The sequence below is a fragment of the Myotis davidii genome, unplaced genomic scaffold, assembly GCF_000327345.1.
Source record: "Myotis davidii unplaced genomic scaffold, ASM32734v1 scaffold68, whole genome shotgun sequence".
Classification (NCBI taxonomy): domain Eukaryota; kingdom Metazoa; phylum Chordata; class Mammalia; order Chiroptera; family Vespertilionidae; genus Myotis; species Myotis davidii.
In genome coordinates, this window is record NW_006300376.1 from 6,963,458 (window position 1) to 6,981,079 (window position 17,622).

Consider the following 17,622-nt stretch of genomic DNA (forward strand, 5'->3'; position numbering starts at 1 on the left):
TTAATATTACCCAAATAATAAACTCTAGAAATATAAAGAAAATAAATTTGGGGACCATTTCAATATGAAGTGAGAATACCTGAAATTTGCCTCAAAGTTTTCTTTTTTAAGAAAATATTTTTCTGATTATAAAAGTAATACATGTTCATTATAGAACAAATTAAGATAATGCAGAGAGGTATAAAGAAAAGCTACAGAACATCTTTAATCTATTTTCTAGATATCTGCTATTGACATTTGAGTTTTTTGCCTTTCACTATATGTACCTGCATACATATACAGTACATGTTATATATGTGTGTACATATATATATACTATTCATGCATATATACTATATAATCTTTTCTTATCTTTCTATTGAAGAGATATTGCATTTATTATCAATTTGTAAAGGTTATTTCTCTGGGGTTTAACGTATTATTCATTCTCACTCCTTCAATACAGTTATAATAGTTCCAAATATGTGGTTGAGGATGGAATTAATTTAGTATTTTAGTTTTCCTACATATAACAGATGTTATGCCTGAATTATGATGTTATAAAAATTAAGAGCATTGTATTAATATACATAACAAGAAAACAATAACATAATTAGTTTATTTGATATAGGATCTCACAGAATTTCCGAATGATCATTGCTAATTATATACTGGGAATTAAAAAAAAAAAACTCGCACAAATTTGCTTACTTAGCAGGTATCTCTCATTTATGTAGAAAGATTTGCCAGGGTTTGTTTTTTTTTTTTTTTTTTTGAGTTTTCAGTCATTTGGATTTGAGATGAATGAGTTTATTGCAATGAGAATTCTTTTGTTAATCACTTGCAAGTAAGTATTTGTCCTTGGTTAAAATATAGTGCAACTAGCAAGTAGAGATTGTTATAAGGGGTGGAAATTAGGAGGGTGTCCAGATATACCATTCATCACCCTGTGAGACAGAACTAGAAGTGCCACATGAGTGGGAGAGGCAGTTAACAGTGTAGGAGCTCAGAGGAAGGAGCAGGAAGAAATCACTGTGGTTCATGGAGGCAAGGAAACAAATTCAGATGCAGTGTGGTAGCAGGTCTGGATTTAGCTCTATTTCAACTTGTGTCATGGTATTACACAACCCCTTTTGGGAGGATGGTTGGGTTTACCACATTTTACTGACACAGCAGAGTTTTTGACTTACTTTTTGGTTGTTATTGTTTGCATCTCCACATCTTTCCTTCTTGAAATCACGTGATAGTAGACTTTGTGCCTAAGCCATCCCTTACCTTTGTGGCATCATCCACACCATAGCATGTTGGGTGAAACCTACAAAATGGAGGAGAAAGGTGCTTCTAGGCAGAGGCGATGTTTATGTAACACCAAAGACTTTTTGAGAACCGCTAAAACCACCAAATGAAATGGAGAAAACCACAAGAAGTAAACACAAATCCACTTATTAGTATGACACTGCTACATTTCCAAGGGTGCCTTAGCCTAATTTCCCAGCAGACGGTCCTAGTCTGTGAGCCCCTCACAGTGTGGGATCCTCCTTATCAGCTTTCTCTGCTGGGCTCCCTGGGAGCCTGAAAATGAGGCATAAAGTAGGGCCCTCTGCTGCAGAGGTTTACCCAGTGGCCAGGCAGGAACTCTGCCAGAATATAAAGGAGGTCAGGCACTTCGTGTAACAGTGACTCTAGAATCCAATTAAAAAGTTTAGTATAAGGCGCAGTCATTCCCACTTAATCCGATCACGGTTTAATACAATCCTCTGCTTATTTCAGTCGGCGCCTTTGGAGCCAAATCAATTGTATGTCTTTGTTTCCACGTTTTCCTCGGTAATTTGATCACCTTCAGCTGTTTAAAAAAAATAGCTCAATTGGGAAATCTGGCAACATCTTTTAAGAATTGCCAAGTAACATAAAGTAAACAAAGAAGCTCCAGAATGGCCAGCTCCGAAACTGAAGTGATAAGAAGAAAAATTCAGTTGTCTAAAATGGAAGTAGAATAGGGTGCGGTGAGTTGAAGAGGAAAATTCTTGCAAAGAATCTTTATTCAACATGAGCTGATAAAATATTGTTACCTTTTCTCTGTGCATCCATTCCATTTCACTTGAAGGCTGTAAATATGTTTGTGCTACTGTTGGCATCATGGAGGCGTGTCTCCCAGTTAAAATGATAGAAATGCATTTCTCTGAAGCTGATAGTACCTTTTAGTGGGGAAGATGCTTCCTATTTGCGTTGCAAGGGAGTCACACTGAACTTCCCATATAGCAAGGTGGCATTTACCTCCTGGGAGGGTATAGCATATTGCTTAAGGGAATGCTAGAAGGCCAACGATGTGAAAATGGCTCCTTTTATTTCATTGGAATTTGAGAAATTCCAAATGTGTACATGACTATTACGAAGTTTAGAGTAGACTCACATGGTTAATTCTGAAATTGAATGATTTCGATTGTCCATAATGGAATAAGAGGATTACTTTGGTCTGTGCAAATATGGGTGAAATTGACAAGCTGTGTGTCCTATTGCAAATTACCCATTTTACCCTGCTACCAGAGCTGAGATACCTAGGATGTCTCCAACTATGATAGAAGTCATTCAAGGGAGAAAAAGAAAACGAATGTAAATTGGTATCACAGGTATTTTGAAAAATATGCCAAAACGTGTCTGCTTACAGTTCCTCTTTTGATATGCCAGCCATGTTTGGGAGAACTGCAGGAGCTGCCCTTAAGACAGTCACCCATGCAGTCCCACACAGGGTCAGTGTGGCACTTCTAAGAAAGCTGCAGAAGTGGAGCAGGCTGTGTCCTTCCTTTATGAAAGTCAGCTGAGTCAAGTTCTCCCTCTACTCATTTTAGAGTCTAAGTTCTGTGTGCCCAATAATTTTATTTTGTCCCACTCCAAAGCAAAGCAGTGCGTATGCATACATCTCACTCTGAGAGTGTGTGTGATACCAGCACATGCTTTACTGTGTGGAAGGGAGAGAGGTAAGGCCAGACTCTTCTTTGTGTCTGAGTCTGGAGGGGGGAAATGGAACTCGTAATGTGATTCCCATCAGCAGCTAGCCCTTTAATCTATACAAATGAAATACTCAATTTAATAGAATTCTAAAAATAAAACAAATGCTTTGTTCTTAGTGAATCTGCCATTCAGACTCCTCTTGGCAGCACATCAACCGCACTTGAAATGTCTTTAAGTGGGCTTTTTTTATTGTGCTTTTCATCCGAACACATTTTTTGAGCTGTTAGAGTTTTGTACAGGCTGAGCTTTTCTCAGAGTATTGGGCCTGTGTTGCTCTAAGATTCCCATTTGCTGACTTAGCAATAAAGAACTTACCTTAATAAGTATTTTGACCATAGAGTTTAGAGGCTAAAAATTAATAGAGAAGATTAAAATGAGTTTGAGGTGGAAAGAAATATAGCATAGGGAGGTGTTTGTAATGAAATGGATTACAAAATTGCTACCAAAGTGAAACTATTGTTCTGGGGAATTTGGTAGTGAGTAACTGCTATGGAATGTGGGAGTTAAGAAATAATACTATTTATTGAGCATTTACTGTGTTCTAGGTACTGTGTTATGAGTTCTTCATATAATATTTCATCTACCCCCCTCCCACATCCCTATGAGGTATAACTAGGAAATTGAGGTCTAGATGTGTTGTTACATAAGAAGTGGCTCAAGCCCTGATCTAGGGGATTCATTTTTGTATTTTTTGAGATGCATCAAAACATAAAGCATTTTTATTAATTTATCAAGGGCATTTGTATAAATCTTACATTTACTAGAGTTTTCATGTGAGTATTTAGAATTTCAAGTCATTAATTGGTTTTAAAATGTTATTTAAGCCTATTTAATTTGGAGTATTTCTGTCATTGGAAGCTATGCAAAAATTTTGGAAAAACTTTTTCAATTAGTTGAGATGCATACTTGTGGAATCTGAGATTGTGCATGAGAAAAACAGTTTTGTTTACTCTCTGACTGTAGCCATGAAGTCCCTGTGCTAATGTTGTATTAAGAACAAGTGTACAGAATCATTTAGCCATATTTTCAGGGGTGCATGATTTTTGCTGTTAGTCTAGGGCTTGCCAGGCAAGGACTGGGTGAATACTCTGCTGCCCAGTAGACAAGATAACATTTGACACAGAAGATGCCCACATGTTGATGAGACCTTCTCTCAGAGCCCATCTTGCTTGGCTCATTGTCACACATGTGCTCTCAGGGCAAGTGGGTGAGGGGATCTACAGCCATGAGGACTTTCCACAGAGAAAGGCTGTTGGGTTGCAAGTTATTCGCAGTCATTGGGGGAAACAATTCTTTCTTAATTGCAACTGTGAAATATTGTGCCAATGGCATTGGAGCACAACAGAATATCTCTTGATTCTTGTCCTCTAAGAACGTAGAATTCACTGGGAAAGATAACACATAATCACTTGAAAAGTAAGGTTAGAGGAGGAAAAAGATAATTCCTGGTCCTCTTCCTATTTCTCCCTCGTGCCTTTTTCATGAGGGTAGCGACTTAGTCCTTCTGTTCATTGATGTCTCCGCAGCCTCTGGAGCAGAGCCCACACAGAGACACTCAGTACACATGTACTAGTATGGAAGGAACTGAGGAAGGCCTTCATAGAGGCAAATGACATTTAAGGTAGTTCTTTGTAAAAGGAGATTTATAGGTATGTATTGGGGGGTGGGGAGTCAGGAAAGTATAAGGTCTGTTTGGGGAGGACTATTTTGGATGAAGTGAGGGGCTGATGAAGGAAAAATTTGGGATATTGTCAGAAAAATAGATGGGAGTCACAGTTCCACATTTTGGAGCACATTGGATTTCTGGCCAAGGTGTGCTCAGTTTGTGTTGTGTGTTGTCCTTAAAGGAGTTGGTTAGAGCAGTAAAACAGACCAGGGATGTGATCTGACTTCCCCAGCCCAGAAGACAAATTGCATGCTCACCTTCTAAATTATTGTTGCTCATGTAGGAGAATTTGGTTTTTACTTGCACTGAGTAGATGGATTATTTGAAATGAAGCCATTGTAATTTGCTGACATAATCACTAGACTGTAGTTTGTGGCAGAGATATCATTGAAACTGTTTTAGCTGGTTTCTATTCCTAGTCACTTGAGGGATTCCTGGCTTGAATTATACTTTTACTTTTGCCTGATCTCTCTGTAGAAGAATAAACAGGGGAAAAAGAATAAAAGGTAAATGAATATTTGCTGATCCATGGAAGTGTGCTAGTCACTTTTACATATATAATGTTATTCACTTATTATATTTCATAAACCCATCCTAATCTAAAGAGTATAAAAATGCATATTAAAATGTTAAAAGGTGAACCCATTTGATAAAAGGAAAAAGAGATAAGAAAACTAATGGAAGCCAGTGGAGTTTGTTGCACAAATACCTGCAGTGACACTTGTACACTTGCTAGAGGTGGTTACAGATTGGACTTGGGGCTTTTTGAATTCTAGTGCAGAGAGCAAAACATGGTGAGTTATATGGTTCACAGTATTCATGAAATAAAAAGATACCAAATATTCTGGAGCAGCCCAGCTAGTTCTGGAACCTAAAGGAGAATTTTCTCATGAGTCCTTATGAAGAAGACTGAAACATTTTATTTTGGCTGCCAGTGGAAAGGGTTGATATCCTCTATGAAAACGGAGAGCCAGAGGAGCTGCCCTGCTGCCTAGAATGGACTGAGGTGGGAGCTGTGGGCGGGGCCACGGCTGTCATCTCCAGCCCCTAAGTATCTCATGGAGTAGCTTTGCAATGAACTCTCTGAGATACACTTTGTATCCTCTTCATATCAGTCTGCAGTTATGCTTGTTTATTTGTTCAATGTTTCTTCTCTCAAGTAGACTGTAATCTGCACAAGGGGAGGGGCTTTACATATCTTACTATCCTCTCATCACTACAGAGCACAAAATCCATATACATTAGGAGCTTAATACAAATTTATTAAATGAGGAAGTACTGCAAAGAACTGGTGATAAGATGTATCCTAAGGTAACTGAATTAATTAGGGATTTTTCACTTATTTATAAATCCGGTTACATGAGTTTGCTAGCTGTAAGAATATTTGCAATGTGTATCAGGATTATTGATCTTGGAACAGCTGATAGAAGACATTCTTCTGGTCAATAATCGGATAGCATAAGATGGCCAGTTGTCTGTTGAGTTCACCCCATACAGGAAATCTTTAGGGTAGGTTTTATAATCCATATTTCACCAATTAGGAGACAGAATCTGAGAGATGTTGAATTAGGTTTTTTTCCCCTACTTATAAAAATAATAAAAAAAAATTTAATCAAGACATTTTCATGAGCATGTAATATAATTTGACTGTAGTATATAGGTGGCAGCTACATTCACACACATTAGTTAAATGTTAGGCATTTCTAAAACAATCGAGGTGTTTGTGGATACCAGTTGTATGGCCAACTACTGCTTACTTCCTTTTTGAATACGGATTACTGTCATTCCTGGTGAGAGAATGTATGAATTCCATTGCCCGTGGTGGTTGATTAAGGGCTATGTCCTCCCACCCTGCAGGGACACAGAGTACAAAGGGCTGCAACTCTCCCTGGATCAGATCTCAGCCTCCAAACCAACCTTCTCCTACGCCAGCAGCTCCACTCCTACCATGCCTGACAACAGGAAGGGGGCCAAGTCCAGACTCTCCAGTTCAAAGTCAAAGTCCAGGACTTCCCCATACCCTCAGGTATGTGAGTTTTGCAAATTTTGCAAATTCCTTTTTTTGTGTGACTTGGTTTGGTCTCATCGTGGAAGAAGTATAAAAACTGTTTGGAATGAATTACCTGGTTTTAATAAATTTAAAACCTTTATAAATCTGGAAAGCTTTCTAAAACTATTTTCTTTCTCTCTTTTTTTTCTTAAAAAAACCAACTAGTAAAAATTTAAAAAGATCTTGTGGTTTACTGCTTTTATATAAAGGTTGTGAGCGTCTCAGTTTGCAGTCAGAACTATAACTTTGTTATTTTAAGGAGATTAATCCAACACCCCCCTCCACCCCCACAATGATTAAGCAGAAAGGTGTAGCCAGCATAGCAAAATATGGAAAACAAGAACTTGGTGTAGAAGAATTGACAGGAATGGAAGTCAAAGGAAATTAAGAAGTGGAGGCAAAGGATCAAGGATGCATTTCATCAGATTTGAGCACAGATGGACTATTTATGGAGAGGAATGAAACAGGGAGGGTCTTCCAGATGGCAGGAGTGGTAGGAAAAGCAACTCTTCTCATCTCTGCAAGGTGGTGAGCTGATGAGACCCAGAGGAGGCATTCAGAAACACTTTAAGGTACAAAGAGGAGTCCTGATTCTTGGAAGGAAAGCCTTCTTTTTCTGATCAGTCACTGAGATATAGAAACTAGACTGTGTCAAGGTGTGTATACTCTCGCCTGGCCTGAAGAGAGTAGGACAGAACTGGGGCTTCCTCACTCCAAATATACTATGACCACCTCACTTCCATCCTGTCTTTAAGGGTGTCATATTGAATTTCCTGCAATGTACTAGAATGACTTAGGAGGTGATCCCTCGGCGAATATAAAACCAAACTGGATTTGAAGTTATTTCATCAAAGAGGCCTTAATCATTTATGTTTTTAATATATTTTTAATGTAAAAAATGGCAATCTATATGTACAGAAATGAATATTTCCTTACTTATCAGAGCATATTATTCTGTTGATTTTTACAAGTAAATAGTGTTGGAGGAAATGTCATTTACTGACCTAATGGTCCCTAAGAAGCTACTATTTGATAGACTATTGTAGTGGCTTAGTATATGAAGATGAGAAGATCATGGCTTCAGGAGACTTATATCACGTGGTTTAAAATCTCCCACAAAAGACCAGATGCCTTTGCTCTGATAAAAGGGAGGAAAGTAGATGTGTGATGCCTAGACATTTTTCAGCAGACACCTTGTTACAAGGACTGAGCACTGTACTTATAAAGTGCATTTGATTTAAAGTCACTGTGGAAGAGGAATTTTATCAAATATCTGAGAAGCTTTTCTTATTAGTACCTGTACCTTGGGAAAAGTTTACTTTCTCTTTTACTATTGGAAAGGGTGGGTTATATCTTTTGGTAATTCTATCCTTAAATACATAGGAGTGTTGGCACATAGATGAAATAATTTAAATTAGGAAGTGCTAAGTTAAGAAGGAGTTTGTCTATTATACAGAACAAAATATCCCCATTGAACTTCCAAAACCTCACTGTCTAAGTTATGTTTTCTTTCATGCTCAGCTCTTAATGTCTAAAATTTTTATTTGTTTACTTTAAAAGTAACTGCTAATTAAAAAAGGTTTTAATTGCCACTAGGCTGCTTCTTGTGTGTGGGGGTATGAGTTAATTTGAAAATTATACATATTCCATGGTTTTAAAAAAAAGTAATACAGAGTAGTGGAAAGTAAAATATCCCCTTTTATTCCCTCATTTTCCCTCTCTGAAATTGTGCTTTATTCTGGAAATGTTCTATGAGGTATAAAAATCATGCACATGCACACACATATGTCCACCTAGGATGTCTCTTGATGTTTGTGTGTTCATTTTTGGGGTTAATACATATATAAATGCAGTCCTTAGAATTTTAGCAGTATGTCTCACTTGAAATTGTGCAGTCATGAATTAAGTTTAACATTTATGCATCTGGTAAAGGTTATTCTTTAATTGTGTTTACTTTAGATAATCATGGGTGGCTGATAGACAAGATAACGTGCATTTGTAGTGAATTGTCATAGCTAAGCAGAGGATTCTCTGGGGACACATTGGAAAAGCATGGCATCTCGGGCAAACTTATTACTATACCATCATCTTGAATTCCAAATCCTCAAGAATTTTAAAGAAAAAGATATTCAGCTTCTCAAAAGTCTTATTTGGTCCATATTTATCCTTCTTAGTTTTTAATTTTCATGTAATACATATTTGAGTCAGTAGGTGCTAGCTGAACACCTGCATCAGAAAGATGCTATGCTGGCCATTGTGGTTATGGAGGGCAGAGGTTGGGTAAAGGTATTATAATATAAAGAAGTGGTGTATGAAGTGTTCTTAAATTTTGTGGTACAGTTGGAATAAGTTATATATTTGAATACACAGTATATAGGAGATGGCATATACAAAGGGCTTTACAAGTGTTGTCAGCTACAGGCACTCTAGCCTGGATGGTTGGGGAAGTTGATGTAGGTGATCTGGTTTTGAGGGTAGAATTCAGGTATGTGGGCATAAGGGAAAGGAGAGGATACTTCAGGATGACCAAGATCATGAAGAAATTCAGAATGCATTGTTTGTGTGACTGGGCTTGGAGGTGAAGTGTGGGAGGGTAGGCTCCTGTGAATATGGACTAGGGGTGATATGTTTGGAAGCACTAAATGGTACTAACTGTCTACTTGGTCAAGGAGTTTAGAGTTTGCTTTGTGGAGAACCAGCAAAGGTTTTGAATAGAAAATGAGAGCATTCATGTGGTTGAAGCAAAGCAAACTACTTAGGAGACTCATATTGATAGTCCTGGTGTGAGTGCATGAAGGTCTGAACTCAAGTTCTTTACTGAAGTAAAAGGTGTTGTATAGGAAGAATGGGCAAATTTCGGTCTTTGTACCTCTTCTTGTTATAGATATATTGATCATTATAGATTTATTTTGAAATTACACTTTAAAGCTTACTTTTTCTTCAGATAAATATCCATCCAGAAGTGGAATTTCTGGGTTGCATGGTAGTTCTATTTAAAAATATATTTAGGAACCTTCATACTATTTCCCATAGTGGCTGCACCGATATATAATCTCACCAACAGTGCAAGATGGTTACCTTTTCTCCACATCCCTACTAACACTTGTTATCTGTTGTCTTTTTGATAACAGCCATTCTAGCAGGTGTGAAGTGATATCTCATTGTAGTTTTTATTTGCATTTCCCAGATGATTAGTGATGTTGAATATTTTTTTATATGTCTGTTGGCCATCTGTATGCCTTTTTTGAAGAAAATGTCTGTTCAGGTCCTCTGCCCAGTTGGATTGTTTTTTTTATTTTGATGTTGAGTTCTATAAATTCTTTATGTATATTTGGATATTAACTCCTTATCAGATGTATCATTTGCAAATATCTCCTCCCATTCAGTAGGTTGCCTTTTTGAAAGATACATGCACCCACTATGTTCATTGCAGCATTATTCACAATAGCAAGATATGAAAGTAACCTAGATGCCCATTGATAGATGAATGGATAAAGATGTGGTATCTATATGCAGTGAAATATTACTCAGCCATAAAAAAGAAGAAAATCTTGTCATTTGCAACAAAACGGATGAACTTAGAGGGTACTAAGTCAGATAGAGAAAGACAAGTACTGTATGAATTCACATACTTGAGTCTAAAAAACAAAATAAAAACAGAAACAGATGCATATACGCAGAGAACAAACTGATAGTGCTACAGAGGAAGATAGTGGGAGAATTGGGGGAAAGGTGAAGGGGAATAAGAGGTACAAACTTCCAGTTATATAAAAAGAGTCATGGGGATATAATATACAGCATAGGAAAAATAGTCAATATTATTACAATAACTTTGTATGGTGACATATGTTTACTAGACCAACATTGTCATGATCATATCATAAGGAATAGAAATGTTGAATCATTCTGGTATGTACCTAAAACTAATATAATATGGTATACCAACTAGACCTAGTAAAAGATAAAGTTTACTTTCTGTAGCTTATGATACACTTGTACTGAATTTCCACTTACATATTATTGATAGACACATAATAATTGCATTTTTAGTTACTGAATAATTAAGCTTTTACTTGTGTTTAATTTTAAATACTTCCTTTTTTCTCAAAAAAAGAGAAAAATCTTTTTTGTTGTTGTTATTTCCATGTTTACATATTTGTGGCATGCAATTTTCATCAGCATTTTATTTTATTTTTTATTTTTTTAATATATTTTATTGATTTTTTACAGAGAGGAAGGGAGAGAGAGATAGAGTGAGAAACATCGATGAGAGAGAAACATCGATCAGCTGCCTCCTGCACATCTCCTACTGGGGATGTGCCCGCAACCCAGGTACATGCCCTAGACCGGAATCGAACTTGGGACCTTTCAGTCCGCAGGCTGATGCTCTATCCACCGAGCCAAACCAGTTTCGGCATTCATCAGCATTTTAAAGAGGCAGTTTCCAGAGCAAAACTGACCTCATAGGGTAACAGGCTTTGCCTTTTATTAGTTATAAAAATGGTGTTTCAATAATTCTATCTATATTATTTATTAGGTTCTTTGTTCTATTATGTTCATTAAAAACATATCTAGACATTTCTCACAAAGATTTGAAGAGTGGTAAACAGCAACATCGCTTTTTGGAATTAAGCACACTTATTGGAACATGCAAGACATGCACAAATTGTAATTCACTGCCACCACCAGTCTGCAGCAGTGATGAACTTTCAGGTCCCCTTCTGGTATGCAATGCCCTTGGGAATGATTTTAGACTTGATTATATTAGAGTCACTTAATGAATGACTCAATCACCTTTACCCTCTATGTATTACTTGGGACAAGATAGGTCAAAATAGAATTGTTTTGAATGGTTTCAAGAAAATTGTTGTAAGAAATATTATAGTTAATTTCTAAATACTCTGAAGATAGCTACTATGCTGCTATATAGCAGCCATCTTATCTTTATGACAGTTGTATTTCATTGTTATTGGGTTTATATTCATGAAAATAATTACAGCCAGTATGTACCCTCCTGCTTTACTGAATCATCCTGCCCTCCTTTAGGTTTTTCCCTGGTCACTAATAACCCATCCATTATATAATTCCATAACAAAGGGCACGCATGCGGCAGGTTATGCTTCTGAAATCTGAAAGTATTTAATCACTTCCTAGAGGTACACTGTAACACTTGCAAGTTTTACTCCACATCTGTTGCTTTCAATAATCCCACAGATTATTAGTTTTCGTTGCTAGCAACCTGACTTCCTTTTGGTAAAGGTAAAAACTCTTTCTGCAAAGGTTCATCTGGCCTTCAAAAATACACCAGGGACTGCAATGCTGCCTTTTTAAATTACAGAGAAAAGAAGGACCAATATATCTCCAGTGTAGTTTTTCCTTATACATACTACTTTTACCACTACCAGGATAGACATCCCTTCATTTCATGTTTTGTATGCAACATGAGAATATGCAATCCTTAACAAAAAGATTTTAATACATACTGCAAAAAAATGAGGTTATCTTTTCAGAATTTTTTTACACTGTATAGTATAATTTTTACACTGTACAGAATATACACTATTCTCAAAAATATACTTGTTTATATTTTCTGACTATGTATGAATTTGAGATCAGTCTCCTTTTTTTCTAGAAATATCAGATTATTAGAGTGAAACTTTATAGTCTTTCTAGATCATCTACATAAATTAAAACATTTTGACCTCTGTGTTACAGATTTGTGCTTTGGTTTTTACTAACTCTTGCATTTAGTTGAATATTATGTGGGTGGGCAGGCAGGCATCCAGGGCTGTTGGCTAGTGCCCATCCTTCCCTGATTACTAACAGGCTTTCTCCATGATCACTTTATGGGGTCACTCCCTAATGACACACTTCCCCATTTATCAGCTTTCTTAGACTCCCAAATGTACCCGTCACAAACCCTGCTTCTCTATCCTCACTGAGCACGTGGGTTTCAGGAGGAATCCAGGTGCCTTATTTGAAATAGGCTAGTGAAGTCTGCTACAAAGGACACATGAACTTGCTGAGGGGATGTGCAGGATGAAGGAGCAATCTTATTAAGGGTGTCTGCAGAGAAACATGACATTGTATTAAGTATGATGGATTGAATGGGTGATGAGATGGAAGGGAACAACAGTGGGGAGAGGCAAAAGTGGTGGGTTCTGGTACAGTCTCCCTAAGCCACTATCAGAAATTTCTTTGTCTCTGATCTTCCTTTGGGACATGATGGTATAAGATATTGATTAAAGAAAGGTCCATATTTATGGTAGATAAACTAGGTATGTGGATTAGAAATAGGACCATATGCTTTTTTGTTAGTTTACTCAAGTGGGCAGATATCTTAACTCGTTCATTGATTTTTATGACAGTATCACAACATATAGTGATATATGTCACATACAATGCATTCCCAAGAGTGAGAATGCAAAGACAACAAATCTCACAAAATTTTAAATAAACAGATGGCTATATTTAGTCACATTAGATTTATAAGCAAGGCAGCAAGACATTATTGACTAGGAAAAGATCAATGAGAAGAAAAAATAGAAACAGCAGCTTCAATGAGGGAGGTGGAATGAAATTTAGCCAAAGTGAGAAGATAAAAGGAAGAAAATTTTGGAGGAAGTTAATGGGGACTCTTAAGGTTCATTAGGACAGGAGATGTTGCTCTTGATAACCAGGCACCTGATTGCCTTGGGCACCTGAAAGTCCTTAGTAGTTACTGAATGAATGTATGAATGGATCAATGGATGAGCCCACAAAGGTGATAGGATAGGTGCAGAAAGAAACGGGAGTGATGCGATATTCTGGGGATATAGTCCTTGCCTCTGGGGATACAGCCCTTGCCCCCGAGGGCTTACAGATTCAGTAAAATGTAAACGGAGAATATAAACAGGGTGGTATGCATGTAATAAAGGCATGTGGTGGAGGCAGTGGTGGTAGTTGAGGTGGTGTGTGTTAGGGGTAGGCCTGTTCTTTCAGTAGTGGTCTGGAGGTGGGAGTTGGGGGCTGACAGTGAATGACATCTAGGTCTAGAGACCTGCATGCCATGGGGAGTTATCAATGGGTCAAATTTATTCTTGTTTGCAGTGGGGCTATGGGATGACGCTACTAAATCCCTGTACCCCTTGGATGCCCCCCTCAATGACCAGACTCATGTTCAATCTTCCAGGTGTGGTTTTCTCTCTCTTCACTCATTTACTTTTCATTTCCCATCACTGGTATCCTAAGAACTCCCTCAATGGAGTATTTTAATACATCTTAATTTTTTCCCCAGTTTGGGAAATTTTCCTCTCTAGTCTGCCCTGCCTCCCAGATTGACCTTAAAAGACCACTGATCATGTCAGTGCTTACAGACCTTCCACCACCCTAGCTGTCACTTAGGGTCACTTATAATTGAATCCTAAATTACCTGAACCCTATGATCCAGACAGACCCCTCTGCACATTATTTGCTGAATGCATTGTCCTTACCTACCTCCATGCTTGAGCTCATGCATTTTTCAAAATTCTGCCTATTTTTTAAGGCCCAGATTTAGTGCAATTTCTTTCATGGTATATAACAGTTATATCTCTACTTTTGACCTCTATTTAGAATAGCGTATATTCTACCACCTTTTGGATATGCCACATCTCCTCTGTTGGCCCATAATTTCTTTGAAAGTAGTAACCATGTCTATTTGATTTTCACCCCTCACCTGTCCCAGCACCTAGTATGGTGTTTTCCACATATTTACTTACTAAATGTTAATGGAATTATTTAATAAACAAATATATTTAAAAGAATGGGAATATTTTGTTAATTTTTTGTAGAAGTATAAAAACCATAGGAGGGAAAATACTCTGCTACTAAGGAATTTATAACCTAGAAGATATGCTTGTAAACAACCTAGAGATGATTTTACAAATGCCAAATCCTTCAGTGCAAATCAAACACCTAGGTGCTTAGGAGGAATTAGATGTGGTGGAAGCTACAGACTCTTTCAAGAGTGAAACTATGAACATGCAGAGGCAAAGAACCATCCATATCCATACTGAAGTGGGTTTTCTGATCATGTTCTTTTTGTCATCTCCAGTGAAACAATGGAAAGATATGACAGTTGATATTTGCTCTCTCTGTTTGTGTTTTAATTACAAAATAATGCGAGTGTCTGTTCAGGAAATGCTGTTTGGCTCTGTCTTCCATCTCAGGAACATGTCCTTGTTTATGGGCACATTCCTGGCTCCAGGGCTCAGTTCCCATGATGCTTTCTACATCAGTGTCTCATTCTTCTTTCAATAGCTCCACACATCTTGGTCCTATACCATTAGTCTTAGTATGCTGTATAAGGGATAGATTTGATTGTTTTATGGTTTGGTTTTTGATCTTCTGGACATAACGATTATGAGGCCATGCTCCTTCATGTTTCTTGGCCCTTGGCTCCTCTTCTGCCCCATCCCCACTGTCTCTATCTGGTTCCAGATTCTCCAGAACACTCCATCACGTTTAGACTGCTTTATCATTCTCCTTGTTGTTCTTTCTGTCTCTGATCCTTCCTGCCAGGGTAATCTTTTTGAAATATCAGTTTTGCCATGTACCCAACTCATCCATCCTTATTTAAAAAGCTACAGAAGCTCCTTATTGATTACACAATGAGGTCCAATCTCTACAATCTTACCCAGGTTGTACTGCCTACTCCTTCAGCTACCCTTACATCAGCTCTGCCCTCTAACTGGAGTCTGCTGTGTCCTCTCCATGAAGACACTTTTCCTTTTGATCTTAAATCCTATGCACCCCTACACCACTGCGGCAGCATCACCTCTTGTCCCCACAGATCCCTGGCTGTGAGGCATAATTCATGTTAAACACGTCTCTGTTTTATAACATAGGATGACTTGGATCTGTGGGAGATATAATGTCAAAAAAGAAATTGGGCAGCGGGTAAAACAGCTGGGCTGAATCAAACGGAAAGCCTTTGCTTCTGGCTTAATGGAAGTGGTAGCTGGAATGTGTGATTCTGCTGAGCCCACCATTTCCAAGGTGTATCCAGGAAACTTTATTATAGAAAAATCTATAAAATCAAATTTAGTTAAAAATAAACAGTGAAATTAAAGAGAGCAGTGCCTTATTTGAAAGTTCTCGGTGGGTTTTGAGCCTCTAATAATGAGAACCTTCTAGAGTTAAGAACAGTGGACTTGGATATCTTTAGGAAAGCTAGATTTCTTTAACTCTCCTGTCTTGCACAGATTTTAAGGAAACCCCCTGAGCATATTATAGTGCATTGAATTGCTGTGTGTGAAGGTCAGAGTTCTGATGTATACTGTTTAATAGGTAGTTATAATGGTTTAATAGTTTTCCTCATTATTTTACTGAGCTTGGCTTAGAAGAATATAGGTAGGTCCATCCTTCTGTTTACATACAACAGTTTGAAATTGATTAACTCAGTAGAGGGCCTTTGAGCTTCAATTTCTTTTCACAAAATTACAAATCTGATAGATCTCTTTCAGCGTGCAGAAGGCCAGCAGTACGCCTGCCAAGCTGCTGGCTCCATTCTAGGGCACTGCCAAGAGCAGCTTGGGCAGCCCATCCTTTGTCCAGACCCAGAATAAAACAGTGGATGACCAAACAATGCTGCAGTAAGGTGTGAGCAGGTGGCACCACCTGCGTCCATCTAATTCAAGCTCATCTAATCTGCCACTTATATGTGAAAAACCAGAGAGAGAGAGAGAGAGTATTGGTGAAAGGTTGAAACAGATCTGGCTTATGCTGAAAGCCCCTAATACATTATCATAAAAACTAGCTACTCGTCCTGGAAATCCAGGATTTACCCAATGGGCTAGAGCTATTTCTGTATTACCTTTGCAAGTTGGGATATTCTTGATCATTTATAGCTGTGCACGCCAGGACATTAAAAAGCTTATTTAAATATTTATTCTATATTTACTACCTGTGTAAAATCTTCAGTGCAACGAAAATTCCAGCAAGCCTTTAGTACTGTACCTTTGAATTTACAAAAGGATGTGGATTGTGGATTTCATGGTTTGGGAACAGCTCTCTCCATATGGACCTCTATAGGAGACTCCTTATAGAATTACAATGAAGGAAACCCTGCCTCTGGTCCGGAGTGCTGGTTCCCTTCCAGCTGTACATCACCCTGACAGCTAATGAGATGTCGACTATGGTTACTTTTCTGTGAGAAAAATGAGTGAACCAAATCCCAGGAACATTTTTGTAACTGTGGGGGGTGGATTAAGAGAAGGCTTATGACATTTCAAACCACATTTAAAGCATGTTAAAAAAACTTCCCATGTTTCTACTTCATAAAATATGTCAGAGATTTTACAGGTATAAAAGATTTCTCACCAGAATATTTTTTGAGCTAAAAATAACTAAACTGTGGATTAAAGTTAAAAACAATGTCGCAATAAATAATAGGTTGAACTGTAAGTGGAGCTCATGAAAAATGAGTGAAAAGTCTTGTGAACATGTTCCTAACAATTGATTTTGAGGAGCTGACAGTTGACATGATTTCCTAAAATGAAGAAAGACATGACCAACATAATTAAAGTTTCTAATAATGGAATTTGAGTATTTGCTTTCTAATTACTTATAGTATAAATGGAAATATTTATTGCTCAATTCCTCTAGTGAAACCATCCTCATCTTTGGAATGTTACTCAAGATTGTTTTTTTTTCTTTCAAATGTATTCTCTAATTTTTCTTGAGGAAGTCTTTTTTTAAAGATTACCTCTTTTGGAGCTCTATGCCATTAAGCTGAATTTCATGAATTTTTTCCCCTCAAAGATACATATTTGTGAGACTTGTGTAGAAATCATGTTATACGTAGCCATTCTTAATGTATATTCTGCATAGAATTATTCTTGCTGTTGATTAATGACAACAATTAGATATGAAATGGCAGCAAAAACTTTTTTCCTAC

General features: G+C 37.5%; 1 protein-coding gene across 1 annotated transcript in view; it reads left to right on the forward strand.

Annotated features, from left to right (window-relative positions):
- Positions 1–17,622, forward strand: part of SIM1 (single-minded family bHLH transcription factor 1) — a 70,809-nt gene that overhangs the window by 33,157 nt on the left and 20,030 nt on the right. The window contains exon 9 of the mRNA XM_015572763.1: positions 6,512–6,680. Within this exon, the coding sequence (XP_015428249.1) occupies positions 6,512–6,680 (169 nt within the window). The remainder of the gene's footprint in view (positions 1–6,511; positions 6,681–17,622) is intronic.